General features: G+C 35.9%; 1 protein-coding gene across 3 annotated transcripts in view; it reads right to left on the bottom strand.

The window, feature by feature from the left end:
- Positions 1 to 2,300: 2,300 nt before the first annotated feature.
- The window catches only part of TRPC3 (transient receptor potential cation channel subfamily C member 3), a 74,080-nt gene continuing 51,899 nt past the window's right edge, over positions 2,301 to 24,481 (bottom strand). For all 3 annotated transcript variants that reach the window (XM_043569230.1, XM_043569213.1, XM_043569223.1), the window contains 2 exons: positions 6,122 to 6,197; positions 2,301 to 3,160 (listed from right to left, as the gene is read on the bottom strand). In XM_043569230.1, the coding sequence (XP_043425165.1) occupies positions 3,018 to 3,160; positions 6,122 to 6,197 (219 nt within the window). In that variant the 3' untranslated portion in view covers positions 2,301 to 3,017. The remainder of the gene's footprint in view (positions 3,161 to 6,121; positions 6,198 to 24,481) is intronic.

The raw sequence follows: 24,481 nt of genomic DNA, 5'->3' as shown, positions 1-24,481 counted from the left end.
TTCTAATTAATCGTAATCACCTAAATGTCTTTCACTAAACAAAATTGTTTTTGGTTCTGTTAAAATGTTCCCTTCTCCAAGTTGCCCCACCTAATTCTTTGAGCATTGCTTCTAAGCCCAATGTTCCTGTTAAAACAGTGAGACAAGGTGTTGCTGGCCCAGAGCTATTATTAACCTCAAAGAAGTATTAATTTTGATAACAATCACCTAGAATAATCCTTACCTTGCCTCTATATTATCACAGTAATACCTATGTCTTAGGATGAGTTCACTAGGGACAAAGCCTAATAAGATTTGGATATGATATATTGAAGGAATGTTCTCAGCAGAAAGGGAGGAAGGGAGACAGGATAATAGAGGGAAAAGCTAAACACAGATTTGGTCTCAACTGGAGTCTGGCCAAGCCTAATCCCTTCTGCAGCTCTTGAGCATGAACTACACCAAAAAATGTGGCCCACCTTAAGACAAGGGCCCAGCCTTTTTATTTCCACCCCAGTTGGTCACTGGTATGGGGAAGGGGAGACATAACATCCAGGGCTTCCTTTCAGTTGAGGGCAATTCCCTGGGGAAGTGGATTGTTGGGAACTGCTATTCTGGGAACACTCACAGAATCTGGGAGATGCCTGCACTGGCCCATTAAAAAGGATCTGGGTAGGATATCAATAGTATCCACCACATCTTGGCATCACATCTTCTTTCTTGGCTACCACCTAGAAACTATGAAGAAGGAAAAAAATGAAATAACAGAAATGTACCAGTTTTACATAAGCATAGTAAATAAAGGAAAAACCACCTATGTTTGGAGGTTTGCAGTTGTGAAAGGCATAGACGACAAAAAAAAATGTATTTTCTTACAGGATATAGTTGCCATGAGCTTTATTTTCATTCAATACTCCAAGGATCCTAGGAAGAATGTCCTCAGCTAAATCTGACACTTTTCCATTCAACATTTTTTCAATCCCAATTAGGAAGATTACTAAATATGCTGTCCCATAGGTACAGGAAAAACCTTTTACTCTTGGAACCCTAGACAATACTAGAAGACTGTAAGTATTTTCTATTATGGAAATTTCATATCTTTACTGTTTTAATATAAACTATAGTAACATATAACAGAAAAAAATCAATATTTTATTTAGCTCTGAGGTATAACATAAAATATATAAAGTTTGAAAAATGTTTAACACAAAATACCATTTGCAAAGCACAAAAGTTAATGAAATATTCTAAAATGGTAGCAAAAATGTATAAAGTTCTTTTATTTTTTAATTTTTTTAATGTTTATTTATTTTTGCGACAGAGAGAAACAAAGCATGAGCAGGGAAGGGGCAGAGAGAGAGGGAGAAACAATGTGAAGCAGGCTCCAGGCTCTGAGCTGTCAGCACAGAGCCCGACGCGGGGCTCGAACTCACGAACTGTGAGATCATGACCTGAGCCGAAGTCGGACGCTTAACCGACTAAGCCACCCAGGCGCCCCTATAAAGTTCTTTTCTTACATTAACTGTTTTAAATCCCCAAAAGTAGAAATTAAGAAAGAATCTTTAAAGAGCTACCATTTAATGGTCATTTTGTTTTCATGTCTAGAAAACAAAAAATGTGTGATATTAATGAGTTTTAGCGTATAATGTATTTAATTGTTTTTTAGAACCTATGAAACTACCCTTAAGCTATGACAATTTGTATTCCTGTATGACTTGACAAAAACAGAGTGAAGAGAATCCAGATAGGTATAACTCCATGAGACAAAACCTAGCTGGTAAAAAAAAAAATACTTTGTTTTATGGTCTGTGAAGAGATGAGGGAAATTACTGGCCTGTACCCCCATTCTTATTAAGGGGATGCATGAGGTGTTGTGGATATTACCAGTATTTAACTCACTTATAAAATAAAAATCAAATACAGATTCATCACCACCTATTTTGTATAGAAAGTGTAATTGAAATGCTTTGATAAGAAAAAGGATGTCAATCATTGTAAGCAATGATGGCAAGAGATGCCTCGAAGGGAAACGAAACATACCTGGTGAGGCTTGGATATGTGTTTCCAGGTAGACAGCCATTGCTTTTTCCTGGTTCTTCCCATAGACATACCCTCTAAAACTCAGAATGAAGCTAATGGGCAAGATAGAAGTCAGTCATTGATATCTTATTTAGCATTAAAGCATCAGAGGCAGAAATTAGAAGGTTATAACAAAATAGCAACCTTGCATATCCTCTAACTAAAAAACTCACCTTCCCACTAAATAAATTCACGTTATTGAAAAACAACAAATGAAAATTTAAGACAGAAAGCAAAGAGTATATACTTTAGAAAAATCTTTAATGTGTTGTTTGGAACAATTCTATGAAACTTAAATATGTAATTATATTTTCTATTAACCCATTTCATTGTTAAATTCTTCATTTGGGGCTCAAAGATTCTAGGATTATGAGTGATGCCAAAAATTCTAAGAAAATCTTACCAAGTCATAGCCAGTTATAAAATTTCATGTTTCTATTTTTTTTAAAAAATGTCTTCAGCATTTGGACAACGGAAGGAATGCTACAGTGTGATGACCTTTTAATTTTTATTTGTATTTTGTTGGCAGTTCAGTTCAGTTGGGTTCAACATTTATTGAGCACCTACTATGTACCAGGCACTGTACTAGATGCTGGAGACACAAAGATGAATAAGACATGGTCCCTGTCCCCAAGGAGCTTACGGTCTCTTGGAGGCAAACAGGTAGTGCAAAGACATAGAGTTTATTCTAAAGTGGACGAAAATGTCAGTAATGTAATAATACTGGGCCTTTAAATACAGTGGCATGTCATTGTTTATAATGTCAAGGCAGACAATCAAGATGAAGACCATTTTCATGTGATAAAACAGTAAAATCATTAAGACATAACTTTTAAAGATTCACATGATAAAGGCAGTTAAAACTAAAAATTTACACCAGTTTTTCAAGTATTTCATACTTAGAAATATTATTGCCCACATTTGTGCTATAGTCAAAGCCATTATTCCAGGTTACTGAATCATTCACATCTCAGCATGCTAGGATTCAGTTTCTCACTGAGTTTATGAATCAGAACGGCTAATTCCTCAGTTGCTTGGCTCTTGTCCTCTAAAAGTTCATAACGAAGGCTGGAGATATCTTGTTTGATTTCTTTTAATTCACCTATAGTATTTGTATTAAAAAAAAACATATCATGGGTAATTTGCTCTTTGGATTTAGAAAAGAACAAAGAATGAATTCATACAATATGAACACATTTGCTTCATAAAGTCCAAGGTACTTTTTTCAATTTTTTTTCCTTCAAGATATTTAAGAAATATTAATCTTTAAAAATATACTGATCTTTGACAAAAGCTATAAAAATAGTCCAGCTATGTTTTCAGTAGTAGAACTCAAAGTGTTGTTCTGGGGCTCAATCACCTTTTAACACAGGGTGATTTTTCTGTTAACTGGTCTGCAATCGGGGTATCTCCATCCTGTCTATAGAGGGTCCCTTTGGTTCCCTCAGACCCATAAAGGTTGAAACCTATGTGGATTATCCCCCTTTGCTAGGATGGAAGAGAACCCTAGCAAAATGCAACTTAATTAAAGCTTAGTCAATCTATTTAACAGGCAAATACTCATATGAAACAACTAAATTTTATTTCAAGTTTGTGGAGTTGGGAGAACATAAAGTGATTATTAAGGAAGGCAGTGGTAATGAACTTGGAGCCAAGGAAGGGTTTGTAAGACACAGAGAACCAATGTATAAGGAAGTAACAAGCAACGGTGAAATTAAGTTTAGATGTGAAACCACTAGCAATGTGTACATACATAAGAAACTCCATAGGAGACTTTTGGCTATTAAAACACAACTATACCCATAATTAAGCTTGGCAGTATTTTGATCATATGTAGACTGCAATTAAAAACTGGATTCTCTTGCAAATGATTATCATGTAGATAAGCCATTGACGTAGAAAGGTGAACTTTGGGGCAGAAATTTATCTTGAATCTATAAGAAGTGATTCTTCAAATCATTGGTATTTCAACAGCTTTTTATAATAGAATCACATGTAAAACATACCTTTAATGATATTCCCTGCTACCTTTATCATGGATTAAAGTATAATTTCTATGTTCTTATATATATGAAAGTCAGAACCTCTTTATCTTAAGGAATTCTATTTTTTAGGGCTACACATAAAACATTTTCAGATTCATTTTGTTTAGACCAAAAAAAAAGTGCTTCTTCCTTTCCCATTTGGCAATATGATCTAATTTGAAATCACAAGGCAGTCTTTGGTGAAATAAGTAGATTTTCACTCCATTAAGTATTACATTTGGACTATAAACCCAGTGGATCCCCTTTTGCATGCCTACTGCCATATCTTCCTTCCTTGTTTTTGACTTATGGGGAAACTATACTTTTATTTTATTTTATTTTATTTTATTTTATTTTATTTTATTTTATTTTATTTTATTTTATTTTTTTGAGAGAGAGCGAGAGAGAGAGAAAGAACGAGAGACAGCAGGGGAGGGACAGAAGAAGAGGATGAGAGAGAACCTTAAGCAGATCTCATTCCCAGCACAGAGCCCAAAGCAGGGCTCAATCTCACAACCATGGGACCATGACCAGAGCCAACATCAAGAGTTGGATGCTTGGGGCGCCTGGGTGGCGCAGTCGGTTAAGTGTCCGACTTCAACCAGGTCATGATCTCGCAGTCCGTGAGTTCGAGCCCCGCGTCGGGCTCTGGGCTGATGGCTCAGAGCCTGGAGCCTGTTTCCGATTCTGTGTCTCCCTCTCTCTCTGCCCCTCCCCCGTTCATGCTCTGTCTCTCTCTGTCCCAAAAAATAAATAAAAAAACGTTGAAAAAAAAAATTAAAAAAAAAAAAAAAAAGAGTTGGATGCTTAACCAGCTGAGCCACTCAGGTGCCCCAGAAGACTATACATTAAGTGTTACATGTAGTCTGCCGATACAGCAAACACAAATTACTCAGCCTCTTCAGACTTCAGTCCCTTCATTTATTAATGAAGCTGTTAAACTGCATGATACTTTAATTCGAACTTTGTTCAAAACTCCAAATTCTCACCAACTCATTTTCCTCTTTGGTGCAAGGACTTGGAAGATGCTCCTTGGTTTTAATGCTTTCAGCCATCCAATTCCCCAGATCACTTTGTTTTTGTACCCCTTCCCCCCAGGGAGGTTATTGCACAAATGATCAGATTTCCACTTTCTAGACTACAACCCCTTTCCAATCCTATCTCCCTGAGACAATTTCTAGGGCATCATGATTGGATTTTTGCTGATCCTCAATCACACATTCATAGACTTCTTTTCTACATACATGTATCATTGGACTGACTCAGATTTTCAAGGGATTCCTTGTGCTCATCAAGTAATGGCTTCAAAACCCATCACCAGTTTTATTTAGTTTAGCCCTTTCTCTCTTATCAGCACAGATAGGGATCATCTGGTGGCATCTCACTGGTGTTGTAAGCTACAGTTTCCATTTTTAAGGCAACTTATTTCTCCAAGTTTGATTTTTTTTTTCCAACTCTGGGCCTGTGCTTTGACCCACCTAGCCTTTGGTGAAACATTTTTATAATCCAGACAGATGCCCTGCCTAGGATATATGTGGAAAAATAGGCATCATTAAGGAAGGAGCCAAGAAGAAAAGTGAAAGGCAAAAGAGAAACACTAGATGAGAGCAAGTTTTGTGTATAACAAAGCAAAGATTTTCCTGAAGAAATGTGGATTCTATTTGAGCCAAGCAGTCAATTATTTTATTGGAAAATAAATATTATTTTATTGGAAAAAGGTTAACACTCATGTGCACTCACTGAAAACAGAACTAAAACTACTGACTACCTTATATAATAGGGATTTAAAAGCTTCCAGAAAGAAGGCAGGTTTTACATTCTAAGAATCAGGGCATTCCGAGAAGAGATAAATGGTCTCTGAATGACATTTTAAATAACCATTCCTTTAAAAAGATAATTTTAGAAATTAACATAAGATTCTCCTGTCAATCTTGGCACTATTACCTGAGATTGGATTTTTAAAGTATCCTTCAATAACAAGTTTCCCAAGTTCATCAAGTTAATTGCAAAAGAATGTTTCTCAAGTTGGAGATGCTTACCTTCATTAACTTCATCATTTTCCTTGTCCACTTGTGCTTTCAGAACATATCGCTTTATAAGTCTTTTCATTATCTGCTGTTGATCAAAAAGAAATGATTATATCACCAATGATACATATAAGTAACCCAGATCCTATTCTCCAAAGAGTCGCACATTACCTGTAAAGCAAACACAACTTAGGAGAGAGAGATTTTATATAACTATTTACAGAAGATTCACCCAGATTCCACAACTTAATGGTTTTTCACCTTCTACTGAGACTTACTTCATAATCCACAAACATTCTCCCATATCCCTAGGAATGGAAGATGCTATATAAAAAAAAGTTAAGTTGGAAGATTTCAATTCATGGTTCTTCTTTCAACTGATGATTTCTCTTTAAGATGTGCTGATACTATATCATCACCTATACTACCTTATTTTCTCACTGTCAAATATATGTTCGACAGAGAAAAATTGGAAAATACAGAAAAGAACAAAAGAAATAAACAAAAATCATCAATTGTTCTACTATCCAAAGATAATCATTGTTGTTATTTTGGTGTATGTCTCTTTAAATTCTGTATACATACTAATTACCACATGTATATTTTATATTTTCTAAATACCATATATTCTGTTATATTGTGTGCTTTCCTCTCATAGCAATATATATTTTGAGTATATTTCAATCTAAATAAATTCTCTTATAGGATAATTGTTTACCCATAATAAGAAAATAAGAGCCCTACTTCATACCATGTACACAAAAATTAATTCCAGATGCATCTTAAATGTGAAAGACAAAGCTTTTAAATCCTTTAAAATAAAGCATAAGAAAATATATTTATAAATTCAGTGTAGATCTGGGTGTTTTTAAAACAAGATTTAAAAATTCCAAGTATAATAGAAGAGACTGATAAATTCAACTTTATTAAAATTAAAACTTCATTAAAAGTTCTGTTTATAAAGATACTATAAAAAAGTAAAAAGAAAGTCACAAGTTGAAAGAAAATATTGGCAATACCTATAACTGATAAAGAATTAAATTTGGATCTAAAATATGTGACTTTGAGTAAGAAAAACTCAAATAACCCAATAGAAAAAAGAGCAAAGACAAACAGACATTGCACAGAAATGGAAACAAGAATGGTCAGTAGGCCTATAAAACAATTTCAAATTCTTTTCTTGGGGAAATACAAATTACAATTAAAAGGAGACACAATTACACATCTGCACAGGGAAAAGATTAATACATCTCATAATGCCAAATGTTGGAAAGAATATGCATCAATGGGGACTTTTACACTTTACTGGCATGAGTATAGATAGACCATTTGGAAAAGCAATTTGGCATTATCTTTTAAAGCTGAATACTCACATACCCTTTCACCCAGAAAGTCCACTCTTTGATACAGAGCCTGGAAAAACTTTACACATGTGGACCAAGAGACATAAACAAAAATGTTGAAAGCAACCTTGTCCAAAATAGCAAATAAAAGTCTGGAAACAGTCTAAACAAACATCAACAGGAGAATAGACAAATGGTGGTATGTTACACAATGTAATGTCATTGTGTTCACTAACGAAATTAAATAATGAAATTAGCCATAGCCACACACAGCAGTATGGATGAATCTTAGAAGCATAAATGTTGAATGAAAAATTCAATTTGCAGACTTCACAAAGTATGAAACTATTCTTAAAAAGCTCAAGAACAAGTATATCTATATAATGCTTGGTAGGAATATTTGCATTATGTAGCAAGTCTATATTTGAAAAGAAAACAAAAGCAAGAGGCTGAGAAACCCAAACTTCAAGTTAGCGATTACCTCTTAGGTGGAGGCAAAGGGCGGGCCAGAGAGAAGCAATGAAGTAGAGGCCATGGATAGATAATGTTATCATTCTTAGGCAGGTGGTAGTTTCCATAGGTGTACATGTAATTTTAACTTATTATGTATTATACACATTCTTGTGCATATATCAAATATCACATTAAAAAATAAAGAAAAGAGGGGGAAGGCCTGAACTGAAATGAAAATATAGTAGGAATAGAAAATCTGTCTTAATTTTTAGGAAGTGGAAATTATGAACCTAAGTGACCCATTAGATGCCAAGCTCAAGAAAAGGATAAATCTAGGAATATTCACAATGTCTGTCTCAAAGAACAACAGATCAAGAGAGAGCCTATGTTATTGAAAAGGAAAAATCCATTTTACCAATCACAGTAAAATATAAAACCTATTGAAATCTGTGAATGTAGACTTTAGGGCAGACTCACAGCCACGTGGATCTTGGCCTGGATTTGCTCATTCCTTCACCAAACATTTATTGAGAGCCAACTCTGTGCCAGGTACTGTACTAAATGCTAGGCATGCAATAGTGAACACAACTCCTACTAATAAAGTTTCAATGGAACAATTCACTATGATGGGTGAACATATCAGGGATCTAATTTAGTTTAGGGGACAGCAGAGTTGATTCCTATAAAAAGAAAATACAAAGAAATGTGTATCAGTTAAAAGCAGCTTGAAAGGTGGTAATACAAATCAGCAGGAAAGAAAAGACTATTCAACAAATAGTATTGATACAAGAACTATCCTTATGGGAAAATTAAAATTAGATCTCTATACCTCATACACCATAAACAAAAAAGTTTTTAAAGAGTCAAATAGACAAAAGATCTAAATGTGAAAAGCAAAATTTTGAAAAGAATAGGGAAATAGTTATTGAAAAAGCTAAAGGAAGGGCATCTGGGTGTCTCAGTTGGTTGAGTATCTGACTCTTGATTTCAGCTCAGGACATGATCTCATGGTTCATGGGTTCAAGCCCCATGTAGGGCTCTGCACTGACAGTGCGGTGCCTGCTTGGGATTCTCTCTATCCCTCTCTCTCTGCCCTTCCCCTCTTATGCTCTCTCTCTTGAAATAAGTAAATAAACTTAAAATAAAAAGGAAAAAGCTAAAAGAAAGGATGAGCTATAAGGAAAAGATTAATAAATCTGACTATATTAAGACATTTAAAAACTTTTATGCAAGAAAATACCAATGAAATGCAACCTTATGTCAAATGGTATTTTTCCGGTTGTCCTGGAATTGTTGATAAATCCAAAACTGATGAGAAGGGATACTAAGTACTCCATGGTCTAAGACCAAGCTGTCACTAGCAATTGGGACCAGCCACCTCTCATTAAGACTTACTGAGAATTGCTAGACCAGTACTTACCACCAACTTCCTTCTCACCCCACATAAGTAAGAGGACAGAGACATGGGAGGGATCATGGACTTCTGGAGAGGTTATTCTTTTTCCTGGGTGGAAGGGAGGTGGTACACCTCCACTTCCCAGAAGCTAAGGAGGGTGGAAAGCCAAGGCAATCACTCATAAAGATTAGAGTTGCCTAAACAAAAGGCCTGGTATCTTGCTTCCAATTAAATGTCTATTCTGGCAAACTTGCTGACCTGCTCCTGGCAATTAAGTCAGGGGGAAAAAAGAACTGAGATGAGAGAGGAACAGCCTTTGGGTCAACCTGTATTCTCATTATTTGGCAAAAGGATAAATTTCCACTATATTGGGTGGAAGGCAAGAAGACATCTCAGTGGGAAAGGATTCAATAAATGGGGCGGGGATGATGCGCTATCCTTTTGGAAAAGGTGAAAATTAGATGTGAACCTTAAATCAGAGTCAGATCTCTGCTTCAGGAGCTGTGCAAAAGGAAAGTAGCTTACATGGCCTTTTCAAACCCTCTAAACATGCCCCCAACCCAGTTAGAGAGAGGCAGCACATGGGTGTCTGCCACAGTCAGGATGTTAAAACTTGGTCAACATTAGAGCAGTAGTGACCAACAAGAAAGAAACTTCACCATAGTGAGCTCAAATGAAAAGATGCCTGCCCTCTGGCTTCTTCTTCCCATTCCAAATAGCAGAGGATTAGCACCTTGATGAGCTAGCAGGGGGAGATATGTACAAAGTAGACCACAGCCTTTCTCCGCTAGAGACATGGAAACGTTTATGCTAAAAAAAATAAGAAGAGCTTTAGATTTGATTTGAAGATTTACACATCAAAATAAACTTAACTGTCTCTTTAATTACAAAAATGAGACTTTCTAATAACCAAGTCACTGGAATGTTCTGGAATCTTGACCAGATGTTGTAAAGGGATCCTCCATTCAATGGAAAAGAAGAGTTCAAAATAGGACAGTTAGTGGAAAATTATTGAAAACAAAGTCATTTTATGTGGGTTAAGACTCCTTAATGAACTCATTACACAAAGTTAAAAGACAAACCAAAAAGTGAGAGAAGTTGTTGGCAAAACACATCAACAAAGAATCAGTAAGGAGAATATTACAGAATTTTGACAAGTCAGTAAGACAAATGGCAAAGTAGAATTAGGCAAAGGAATTCAAATTCACAAAAAAGGAAATCTGAATGACCAACAAACATAGGAAAAGATGTTCAATCTCACTAGTACTCAGAGAAGAGTGAATTAATAAATTCACACCTATGAGTTTAGCAAACAGTTTTTCTCTTGAAAAAAATTCAAATCTAAAGAAAAGTTGAAAGTAAAATGAATTCACATATACCCTTCACCTAGATTCACCAATGTTAGAAATTTGCTACATTGCTTAATCTCACTCTCTGTATTATTATTTTGCTAAAGCATTTGAAAATAATTCTGAGACATCGTGTCCCTTTATCCCTAAATACATCGACGAGTATTCCCAAAGAACAAGAATATTCTCTTATATAACCATGCTACAATGATCAAACTTCAAAAAAATTAACAAGGGAGCAAAAACCATTTAATACATAATCCAGACTTTGTTTCATTTTCCCAACTGAGGAACAACACTGTTTTTAGATGTTACGTATCTTTAGTCTTCTTTAATCTGGAATAGTTCCTTGTCCTTTGTTTTTCATGATGCTAACATTTTTGAAGATGTACAGGGCAGCTATTTTTAGTAGGCAAAATTTTGAAAATCTGTTAATATCAAGTCCTTCTGAGAACAATGAGAAACTCTCATACCCTGTTGCTGGAAATATAAACTGATAGAACTATTCTCAGGTATATAATCCATAAAAAACACAAATTCATAAAAGGAGACATTTACTAAGATGTTCACTACAGCATTATTTATAATACTCAAAAATGGAAAATAAGCTAAATATTCATACAATGGATTATATTGTAGCAGTGAGAATAGAAAACAAGATATACACATATTAACATAGATCATTCTCAAAAGCATAAAGTGGAAAAAAAGCAGAATATGTAGTATATTATTAATTTATGTATATTTCAAAAACACATAAAACCAGTCCATAAAGGTATGAGTGTACTCATGTAAGTAATAAACATATAGAAGAAAACATGGCAAGAACTTGCATGAACTTCAATATAGTGAAGATAGCTGGGGAGAGATAAAGGCTATTGTAATAGAGTAGGTAGGGGAATTTTGTTGTATCAAAAAATCCTTACAAAAAAGGTCCAAAAAGAATACTGTAAAATGTTAACATTTATTAAATCAAGATGGTAGTGGCACAGATGTCTAACAGGATATTTGTGGTACCATTCTGTGTTAGAAATAGTTCATAATTAAAATTCAAAATCTAATAAAATCAAAATACTAAAGGGGATTCTGGTTGGCTCAGCTGGTTGAGCATCCTACTATTGATTTCATCTCAGGCCATGATCTCATGCTTGTGGATTGAGCACTGCGGCAGGCTCTCCATGCTGGGCATGGAGTCTGCTTGGGATTCTCTCTCTCTCTCTTTCTCAGTCCCTCCCCTGTTCTATCAAAACAAAACAAAACAAAACAAAACAAAACAAAACAAAAAACCCCAAGAAACAAAAAACCAAAAACAACCAAAAAAAAAAAAACCCAACAACATACAACTACTAAAATATTCTTCTGAGTAGGTTTTTTTTTTTGTGTTTGTGTTTTTTTTTCTTTTAGACAGAGAGAGGGCACAAGTGAGTGAGGGTGGAGAGAGAATGGGAGAGAGAGAGAATCCCACAAGGGAAGACAGAGAGAGAGAGAGAGAGAGAGAGAGAGAGAGAGAGAGAAAGTAGGACTCGTGCTCACCAGAAGTGGGGCTCAAGCTAAACTGGTGGGGGACTCAAACTCATGAGCTATGAGATCATGACCTGAGCCGAAGTCAGATGTTTAACTACCTGAGCCACCCAGGCATCCCCTAAGTAGAGGTGCCTATCAAATTGATGTGCCTCACCAGCCTGGGCATTCATTCCATCTTCAGCAGCAACAGCCCTTAATTATAATAAATAAACAAATATTTTTCACTTCTACAAAGCTGTAAAAACTTTAGTTAATATAAATAGAGAATAATTCAGAGCTTATAAGGGTCTTGTTTAGAACCATTCAGGAATGTGTTATTTAGAAATCTTACCTCCACAAAAAAATAAGATAGCTTAAAGGGAGACAGAATGGGTTCAGAATTTAAAAAATCTCTTAATGTGAACACGTCTTTAATAGCTGAGTGAACTTAAGGTACTTAACAACCTCTCTAAGCTTCCAGTTACTCATATAAAATATGGGAGGGGGTAATAAAAACTTATAGGTTGTACAGATTAAACAATAAAATGCATCTGAAAGTAGAATTTCCGCTTAGAAGATGTTAGTTCTTGCTAGTATTATTTATAAAGATAAAATTTGAAGACTAAAATATTGCTACCCACATTCTCTAGTATAATAACCTATAAAATATTTAACGTTATCCAAAACTATGCTTAGAAAAAGTCTATGACTTCAGCTCAGGCCATGATCTCAAGGTTCCTGAGTTCAGGTCCTGCATTGGGCTCTGTGCTGACAGCTTGGAGCCTAGAGCCTGCTTCAGATTCTTTGTCTGCCTCCCCCACTTGTGCGCACTCTCTCTCTCTCTCTCTCAAAAACAAACATTTAAAAAAAAGAAAAGAAAAACAATCTATGAAAATTTATATTTACTTCCAGAAAGGAAGAGGAAAGTACAATATTTTAAAAATTAAAATGAGTTCAGCTTCCCTAGAAACACCATGTACAAAGTTACTCAGATTACACTCACTCCCCATTGAAGGGAAAATAGGTAGATATATTACTAGGGAAAATTGTGTTTAGGCTTAAATTTTTCCCCTCCAAAATCTGGTGTGTTTAAAGCTTTCCATTTATCCCACAAAAAATTCATTTTTTTAAAATTTGCATCTTAATATTAATAGCTTAAATATATTTATATCTACCACTGTACTAAATTTGAGCTTCTCTATAAGGCAAGAAGACACCTGATGTTGGATTGAAATTAGTTTCTCCACACATGACACTACCTGGTAATAGTTCATCCTTTAGTTCATATTGGAAAGATAATTCATGAATTCCAAAATGATGTGTAGTTCAGACAAGGGACAAAGGTTAGCTATTTCCATTCTATTAGGTAGCTTGTCCAGTGAACCCAAGGCAGTACTGTGTAGCAGTTAAAAAAGTGGGTTGCAAGGGCAAATTGCCTGGATTTGAGTTGCTAACTACATTATTTACAAGCTGTGGAACCTTGGTGACTTAGTCTGCATAATGGAAATGTTAGAATCTACATGGTAAAAGAGATAATACAGGTAAATTACATAGTAGGTGCTCAATTAGTATAACTATTACGCTCTCATTATCATGTATATTTCTATAAGCAAATCTTGATTAACCAATATTAATAATGCTTAATAATACTTTGGCAAGGATCATAAAACTCATATGTGGCAAGTAAAATTACCATTGTAAATATTACCTTTAAATTTTCAACTGATTCCTTAATCAAAGCCAGTACCCAAAACAAAGTTGACCATTAACAAACTCATTATTTTTCCCTCTTGGTCAAGTTACTAACTAATGGAATAGAAGTCCACAGTCCACAAACCTCCAGGAATTATCCAAATTTCTTGGTATGATCCTGTGAATTACTCCTTAAGGTAGACATTGTGACTTTTGTAGAGTAGATCACAGATTTTCTCTATCCAGGGTGTTGAAAGCCTAGATGGTAGTTACCTTAAAAATTATCTCTTGCAAACAAATCTCAGTTCATTTTTTAAACCTTCATTAAGACTGGAAGAAGGACTGAAATGTGGGTAGTTGGATATATGGGTATGTCCCTCACTCCCAAAAGGCATCAAACCTTTTCTTTTCAGTTGCTTATTTTTCACTAATTCAAATTCAACTAACACCTGTGAAGAACTCCTTCAGGTACTTTTACATTCATTTTCTCATTTAATCCTACAGAGAAGCCAAATTTGACTGTCCATGAGTATTCCATAATATGAATATTAGAAATCTATAAAGTATGACTGTAAGGTAAGACTAATATGAACAAATACAAAGAACTCAGAAGTAGAGAGTAGAATTTGAGAGAGGAAAGGGACCTTGGAAGTCATGTGTTTTTCATATTTTCATACCACTCATTGTGAGACATCCTGATCCATCACCATTGCACAGCCTCTGAATAAACATCTGTGATTCAGAGCCTGTTACTCTTTCCAGACAGCTGGTTTAATCTATTTTTAGACAACTGTAGCAGTTAAAAAACAATTCTGTTGTATTGCATCAAATCTGCTTCCTTATACCTTCTAACCACTAGTCAAAGTTCTGTTCTTTAGAGAAATAGAGACTAGAATTGCTTCTACTTGATGGGTTTTTAAATATCCCCCTTCTATGGGTTTCCCAAGGTTCTTATACCATTTTATTTACATTTCACCTATGCCACATTTCACAGGGTTGTGTGAATGTTCATCTATTTTTCTTTCCTTCCCACCTCAATCTTGAAATTTCACTCGAGGGGAGAGATCCTTGAAGGCATGGACTGTATCTTTGTATCCTTATTACCAAGGACTATGCATAATAGTGGGAGTCTGTAATGTGCCATCAACCTCATTATGAATGAAGCTTAATGTGAATGTCTCATATTGCCTCCTTTAGAGAAAAATGCCATGTGCCTCCAGTAAAACCAAGCCACCTATGGTAGCCTTAGTGGTTCGGACTAGGGACAATCATGTGGGCCAAAGACAGTATAACACTACATTGGTGAAAGGAGTTCCCAAGCTAAAGAAGGTAGTTAAAGCAGAGCTGCTACAAGAGACACCAGAGAGAATAGGACCCAAGCGCCTACAACCTTGTGTCTGTGGAGTCTTAGAAAAAATTCCCATTTCTTAAAGTCACTTTAGCATATCCATGTACCTTTAACTTGAACTTTTCATGAGCAGAATTCAATCACAGCTATCCCTCCAAGTCCTTATGTTCTCCAGAAAAAATCATCTCTAGTTTTGTAACATAACAAAAAAATATTTACACACATAACAAAAATGACCTCAGCACACTATTAATAATTAATGTTAATATAAATAACACTGTAATTGATCAAAGTATTTTTGAAACTCTTCCTCTGTTATACTTTGAGGCAAACTTGAGTCTCTCTACTTTTGAAGTAATTGTTTTGGAGAGGAAACACTCCTTTGGATGTAAAACACATAAGGTGCAGCTGGCAACAGCCATGTGTTTTTTTGAAGATGGATATGACTATTTTTGAAAAAAAAGTAGTCACGTGGCACTAAGTCTTATTAATAAGGTGAATAATTATCTGAGTTTAATAATGAAAATGAAGCAATTTTTGTATCTTATAAACTTATTATAAAAGTAATTCTTTAGTGATATTCCAAAAATGTTCTGAATTGTGGTAGCACCATTAGAATTAGAGTATCCCAAAAGGTCACCACTTTGAAGAAAATAATCCCCATTTAGCAGATTAAGATCTGGGATTTCTTTAAGTAAGTCATATATTATAATTACACTGCATGAAACAAGAATTCATTAAACTAAAACCAATTGTTATCACTCATGGAATCCATAGTAAAGAGATTTTATCTAAATATAATCAAGGCATTTATATGAAATTTGATTCATCTGTGAAGTTTGATAGCTGATTTAAATCTTTTTTCTCAGAGTTTGTTTTTATACTATCAATTTTGGAGCACCACAGAGTATCATGCTACAGACAGGGAATTCTTCTCCTTATAAAATATGAAATGTACGGCATTCTGGAGCCTCTAGGCAGCGTAGCAAAGATCACCTCATATAGAAGCAGAACAGTTTTCAGACACAAGAAGATTGAATTTGACAATAAATTTGGGAATTTTCCCCACTTCTTCTAAATCATTCAAAAGCAACAAGGAGAACAAGAAACAGAAACACAAACTCCTGTGATACATCCATACTCTTCTTTAGAAATGTCATATGAAAAATCAAATGAGGGTGTGAGGAAATGCCAAAGGCAGACATTCATGGCTGAGAACTTCCCTTGACCTTTTGACACAAAATCTAGAGAAGTTTGGAATAGAAGAGTGAAGGAGAAATTATAAAGGAAATCCATATTTGCTAGATGTATTTCGTGAGGTGGAGAGGGAGAGTCTGCCTTGCAACTGACTGGTCTTGTATTGCTATTTTCTGTTAGGGAAACATAAAGAAAAAATGAACTCACAAATACAATCCTGTGCCCATAGGAAAATTCTATTAGCTGCGAAGGAGGATCTGGAATTCTCTAATATCACTCCAACCTCCTGAAAGCTGCTGATTCAAGAACTTACTTCATTTAAAGCTGAGTACAGATTGGGAGTTAAGACGGCAGATACTAGGAGGACTCTATCCTAGCCTCATCCCTTGAACACAGCTAGATAATATATGTCCAATTATTCGAACACCTAGGAAATCAATCTGAGGACTGAGACAACAAACTCACAACTAGAAGGAGAAAAGAGGCCACATCGTGGAAGGTGGGAGGTGCAGAGACATGATTGGGGTAGAAAAGAATTGCTGGTGCTGTGGAGGGGAGGGAACCTGGATCAGGGAGACAGGAGAGAAAGAGAGAAAAAGAATAGGACACAGGGCACTGCACAAGAAAAAATACTTCCCCCAAACCATTGGGGAAATGGGAACGGGGAAAATGAGAAGAGCTGATTATCGCAAGTTTTTACAAAGAGTGGAGCTCAAAGTCTGAAGTTTCAGAAATCTGCACCATAGCTGGGTGGAGCCTGGTGGGCATAGAGGGGTTCCTGTGCAGGAGAGAAGAGGACCGAGAGTGGACAGCATGGTCTGAGGATCCCCTGCATCACACTGGGAGAGACAGTTCCCCTTCTTGGAATGCATTTGGGAGAGGTGGCACTGCCTCTCAGAGGACAAAAGAGCGGTCAGGCACCAGTGAGCTGCCCCGTTCACTAGCATACAAGCAAAGACTCCTGCTGAGGACAGCTAACATGGACACCAGCTTTTTGCTGCACTTTACCATAAACTCCAAGCCCCTGTGCCTTCGTGTAACAGCCCTTTGGGGACAAACTGTCGCCAGCCCCAGCGTGGCAAGACCCTCCTCGAGAGGATCAGCGGCATTTGGTCCCCAAAATTTGGAGTTTTGAAACCCAGCCAGTTGAGATAAAATACAGGAGTGGGAAGATGGCTCAGACACAGACAGGGTGAAGGCAAGGGATCTGAGGGATGCCTGGTACACACAAAAGGAAATTGTTCACTCTTCTGTGAGGGTTTCCTGAGAAGTGGCAGGCACAAACTCCCCTCTCTGGTGTCAAGAGAGCAGGTTGGTGCCATTTTTCTCCCCCACATCAGCCCAGACAGGCTACAGTGATCAGCACAGCACCCACAGTGGAGGTTTCAGCTGCTTACACCAATGCCCTCCCTCCTGCACTCTGTAGGTTCTTTTTTTTTACTAGAGCAAGTGTCCCTGAGATTCAGAGCAGTAGGGAGCCCCTCTCCCAGAAGATGAGCACAAATCTCCTGCATGCACCAAGTCTACTGACCATACAGTGCTGCAATTTCAGCCCTAGGGCAAAGAGGATCTAGCCTCTTTTAACAAGAAGAGTAAAACACACCTAGTTAAAACGCACGACACAGTAGACAAGGTCCAAACAAGTCCCCACTACAGGCAAGGACAAACTCTACAGAGGACTGACCTGAGGGAAACAGCAGCCAAAACACAACAGCAGCATGCACACAGAATATATCAGAAATACTTCCTGAAGCACCAGGCCCTAGACAGCATATGACCTCTTCTTAATATAGCCATTACTTTCAGGAGTAGGAAACATAACAGGCTTTCCTAACGCACAGAAGACAGAGACCTAGAAAAAATGCCAAGACAGAGGAGTTCATCCCAAAAGAAAGAACAAGAAGAGATCACAGCCAGGGATCTATGCCTGTACCTGAATTTAAAACAACAATCATAAAGATACTAGGTTGGTTTGAGAAAAGCATAGAAGACACCAAGGAGTCCCTTACCACAGAAATCAAAGACTTAAAACTGATCAGGCTGAAATTAAAAATGCTAACTGAAATGCAAAACTGACTAGATATGATGACCACAAGGATGGAAGAATCAGAAGAACAAATAGGCTATACAGAAGATAAAATTATGGAAAATAATGACGCTGATAAGAAGAAGGAAAAAAATATTAGGTTACAAATGTAGACTTAGGGAATTCATCAATTCCATAAAGTTTAGTAACATCCATATCATAGAAGTCCCAGAAAAAGAGAGGGAAAAAGGAGAAGGTTTATTTGTGCAAATTAAACCTGGAAAATTCCCTAATCTGGGGAAGCAAATGGGCATCCAAATCCAGGAGGCACAGAGAACTCCCATCAAAATCAACAAAAGCAGGCCAATACCAAGACATATCATAGTAAAATGTGCCAAATAGATATAAGGAAAGAATCCTGAAAGCAGAGAGGGAAAAGAAATCCCTAGCCTAGAAGGGATGACAAATAAGGTTAGCAGAAGGTCTCTTCACAAAAACTTGGTAGGCCAGAAAGGAGTGGCATGATATATTCAATGTGCTGAATGGGGAAAATATACAGCCAAGAATACTTTATCCAGCAAGGTTGTCATCCAGAATAGGGAGATCAAGAGTTTCCCAGACAAACAATAACAAAAGAAGTTAGTGACCACTAAACCAGCCCTGCAAGAAATATTAAAGGGGGACTCTTTGAGTGGGAAAGAAAGGCCAAAAGCAACAAAGACTGGAAAGGAACAAGAAAATCTCCAGAAACACCAACTTTACAGGTAATACAGTGGCACTAAATTCATATCTATCAATAATCATTCTGAATGTAAATGGACTAAATGCTCCAATCAAGAGACACAAGTTATTAGGATGATTAAAAGAAAAAAAACCCAAGACCCATCTATATGCCACCTACAAGAGACTTATTTCAGACCTAAAGATATCTGCAGATTGAAAGTGAGGGGATAGAGAAACATTTATCATGCTAATGGATGTCAAACAAAAGCTGGAATAGCCATATTTATTTCAGACAGGCTAGATTTTAGACCAAAGACTGTAACACGAAATGAAGAAGGGCCCTAGGTCTAAATAAAGGGGTCCATCCAACAAGAAGATCTAACAATTATAAATATTTATGCCCTCAACTTGAAAGCACCCAAATATATAAATACACAAACATAAAGAAACTCATTAATAACAATACAATAATAGCAGGGGACTTAACACCCCACTTACAACAATGGACAGATCATCTTAAGTAGAAAATCAACAAGGAAACAATGGCTTTGAATGACACACTGGACTGGATGGACTTAGCAGATATGTTCAGACATTTCATCCTAAAGCACAGAACACACATTCAAGTGTACATGGGACATTCTCCAGAAAAGATCACGTACTGGGTCACAAATCAGCCCTCAACAAGTGCAAAAAGACCGAGATCCTACCATGCATGATTTTCAGACACAACACTATGAAACCTGAAGTCAACCACAAGAAAAAATTGGGGAAGACCACAAATACCTGGAGGTTAAAGAACATCCTACTAAAGAATGAATGGGTTAATCAGGAAATTAAAGAAGAAATAAAGAAATACATGGAAGCAAATGAAAATGAAAACACGATAGTTCAAACCTTTGGGATGTAGCAAAGGCAGTCATAAGAGGGAAGTGCATAGCAATACAGGGCTACATCAAGAAGCAAGAAAAGTCTCAAATACACAATGAAACCTTACATCTAAAGGAACAAGATACGAAACAGCAAATAAAGCCTAAAGTCAGCAGAAGAAGGGAAATTATAAAAATGAGAGCAGAAAAAAAATGATATAAAAACAACAACAACAACAACAACAACAACAACAACACCCAGTAAAACAGGAGCTGGTTCTTTGAAAGCATTAACAAAATCAATAAACCCTTAGCCAGACCTATCAAAATGAAGAGAAAGGACCCAAATAAATAAAATCACGAATGAAAGAGGCGTGATCACAACCAATACCACAAAAATACAATTATAAAAGAATATTATGAACAATTATATGCCAATAAATTGGGCAATCTGGAAGAAATGGATAAATTCCTATAAACATATAAACTACCAAAACTGAAACAGGAAGAAATATAAAGTTTGAACAAATCCATAACCAATAAAGAAATTGAGTCAGTAATCAAAAATCTTCCAAAAAACAAAATACCAGGACCAGATGGTTTCCCAGGGGAATTCTACCAAACATTTAAAGAGGAATTAATATATTTTCTTCTCGAACTGTTCCAAAAAGTAGAAATGGAAGGAAAACTTCCAAACTCATTCTACGAGGTCAGCATTATCTTGATTTTAAAGCCAAAGACCCCACTAAAAGGGGAACTACAGGCCAATATCCCTGATGAATATGAATGCAAAAATTCTCAACAAGATCCTAGCAAATTAAATCCAAGAGTACATTAAAAGAATTATTTACCATGATCAAGTGGGATTTATTCCTGGGCTGCAAGGGTGGTTCAATAATCGCAAATCAATCAACATGATACACCACATTAATAAAAGAAAGGATAAGAACCATATGATCTTAATAGATGCAGAAAAAACATTAATAAAAACCCCAATAAAGTAGGGATAGAGGGAACACACCTCAACATCATAAAGGCCACCTACCAAAGACCCACAGCTAATATCATCCTCACTGGGGAAAAACTGAGAGCTTTTCCTCTAAGGTCAGGAACAAGAGAGGGATGTCCACTCTCACCATTATTATTTAACATAGTACTGGAAGTCCTAGCTTCAGCAACCAGAAAAAAAAAAAAAAAGCAATAAAAATAATCCAAATTGGCAAGGAAGAAAGGCAAACTTTCACTCTTCACAGATGTCATGATATTCTATGTAGGACTCCACCAAAAAATTGCTAGAACTGATACATGAAATCAGTAACATCACAGAATATAAAATCAATGTACAGAAATCTGTCGCATTTCTATACACCAAAAATGAAGCAGCAGAAAGAGAAATCAATGAATCTGTCCCATTCACAATTGCATCAAAACCCATAAGATACCTACAAATAAATCTAACCAAAGAGGTAAAAGATCTGTACTCAGAAAAGTATAGAATACTTAGGAAAGAAATTGAAGATGATAAAAAGAAAAACATTCTAAGCTCACGGATTGAAAGAACAATGTTAAAATGTCTATACTACCCAAAGCAATCTACACACTTTATACAATTCCTATCAAAACACCACCAGCATTCTTCACAGTGCTAGAACAAACAATCCTAAAATTTGTATGGAACCACAAAAAAACCCAAAAGCTAAAGTAATCCTGGGAAAGAAAAGCAAAGCTGGTGGCATCACAAGTCCAGACTTTGAGCTCTATTATAAACTTGTAGTCATCTAGACAGTATGGAACTGGCACAAAAACAGACACACAGACCAATGGAATAGAATAGAAAACCCAGAAATGGATTCATCAACTATATGGTCAACTAATCTTTAGCAAAGCAGGAATGAATACCCAATGAGCCAATCATGTCTTTAAAATAAGAGCACCAAAGGCCGAGGAAAATATTGTGAGTCAAAAAAGGAAATGATATATAAGCTTGAAAGTCTCAAAAAGAGGAAGAAGAAAATTGTCACAGAAATGAAAGGTAAATTTGAAATAGCACATATGAAGACAAAGAACAATACAGTATGAGAGAAAAGGAGCCAAAGGAGAAATGGATAAAAAATTCAACTGGAATAGAGTAAAAGTGGTTGCTACAGAGGACAGGCAAAGAAGATTCAGCAGGCATCTAATTGGATTCTTTAAAGAAGAGACCCAAATAAAGGAACAGAAAAAAATATTTCAAGATATGATATAAGGATATTATTCAGAAATAAAAGAAGACTGGAATGTATAGATTGAAGAGCCATACTTTGTGCAGGAAGATTCACCTTCAGAAAAACCATACACCATATCTGTGCACCAAAACCATATCTGTGCACATACAGATTCACCTTCAGAAAAACCAACAGCAAGTTATTGGACTTAGAAAATGAATGAAGAAAATGTGGGCATTCAAATCAAAATCTCAGGTCAATAGTATAAGAAAAATAATCCGGCCTCAAACTTTTCCACATCAGCATTTCATTCTAGGAGAAGTGGAGCAATGTTTACATTAAGAAAATAAAGTCATATCTAAGAATTTTATAGCAAGTCAATATAAATATATAGAAAATAGAAAACAGTTTAGACTATAAAATAACTCAGAACATAGTTCCCATGAACTCTTTCTGAAGAAACTAAAGACAAACTTTAGTCCACAAAGGAAAATGATGGCAAAAAGATCCGTGGCATGTGCCAACTCTGTGGGACTAAAATGAAAACAAATGTGGGTTAAAATCCTGACCAGCACTTTGGCATAAGGATTACTCTGAAGTCGATTAAGAAGCAGAAAACACAGAAAGAGCTCACTCCCCCTCTCCTATCTGCCTAAAAGCAAGACATAAATTTCCCTTTGTGAAGGTCTTCCCTCTCCTTGTTCCAAACCAGAAGGAATTAAAACAACCATCATCACTGGAGACAAAAAGTTGGCACAGGGTCTGCACAGGAAAACCTTAATAAAGCAACCCTAATCTTTCATTGGTTTTCTTGTATACTTACCTTCCCACAATTTAGAACCCTTTAGAGCCCAAACCTGTTCCCTTTGTCTTGTCGCTTCTACCCAAATTTACCCTTTGTTAAGGTGGTATGTAAGCTCCCAATTCTAACTACCCCCTTGCGTTACTCATCAGGGAGTTCTCCTGTGTGTATGCATTTTGCTTTTTATAAATACACATGTGTTTTTTTTTTCCTCATATTAATCTGTCTTTTGTCAGTTTAATTGACAAAACCTAATGGGTAAAGTTTTTTTGCTCCATCACAGTTGTAATGATTTAACTAATAAATGTTAGGAGAAAGGGGGAAGTGATAAAAGATAAAATAAACACATTGATTCTCTCATATTTTAGAGCTGGAGGATCAAAAGATAAAACTTGAAACTTATAAATCAAGTAACAGAGACAGAAATATATGTAAAGACATAAAGATAAGCACCAAGACAAATAACATAATCATCTCAGCAGAGACTGACAATTCTCTTCCCTGTTTTTTTTTTTTTTTAGCTTGGCAAATGGCCCCTAGGAATTAAGATATTTCCCAACCTCCCCTGCAGATAAACTGTGCAACTTTAAATAAGTTCCTTATAGGAAAGAGGTATATCTTTCTTTCCTATCACCTTCTAAATGTATTTTGGAATGCACAAATAATAGCCAGATTTCCAATAACTTTCTTGGACCATGAAGCATGTTAGACTGAAAGCCAGTCATGACACAATTATATGCTATAAAAGCCTTGGTCCCTGAACATTGGTAGGTAGCATACCAGTCCTGGGATGACCACCTCTTGACTTCTTGAATAGGTGAGAGGAATACATTTCTATATATATGCTTTACATAGTGGTTGGTATTTGGTGGTTTTGTGAGGTTTGCGCCAAACTTAATATCCTAATCCATACAAACAACAGGAGGACGACTTTATAATGATACTGAATACACAAATGAAGATCTGAACAGTTGGAAAGGTATATCATGTTGTTGAAAAGGAAGCCAGACATTATACAGAACTCAATTTTACTTAACACAATCACAAAAAGAACAGAATATTTTATTGCCTACACAAGCTGACTCTAAAGTTCAAACAGAAATAGAAACAAGAAAGAATAGCCAGGATATTATGTAAAATAAGAGTCCTGAAGTAAGGACATATGTATGTGTGTGTCTGTGTCTGTATATTTTATTTAACTTTTGTTATAAACTATAATAATTAAAACAATGTGGTTCTACAACATATGGAAATCCTAGAAACAAATCTAAGTAGATAAAGAAATTTAGTAAGTGATAAAGGTGACATTTCAAGTCAATAAAAAGATATTTATTCAACACATCCAACTATATAATCATCTGGAAAACGAATAAATTTGGATCTCCACCCCACACATTGCATCAAAATATATTCTATATGGATCATATATTTTCATCTGAAAAGTAAAACCATAAAAGTACTAAAGAA

Source organism: Prionailurus bengalensis, chromosome B1 (genome assembly GCF_016509475.1).
Source record: "Prionailurus bengalensis isolate Pbe53 chromosome B1, Fcat_Pben_1.1_paternal_pri, whole genome shotgun sequence".
Lineage (NCBI taxonomy): Eukaryota > Metazoa > Chordata > Mammalia > Carnivora > Felidae > Prionailurus > Prionailurus bengalensis.
The sequence above is the reverse complement of the archived record's forward strand: the minus strand, read 5'-3'. Positions and strand labels throughout refer to the sequence as shown.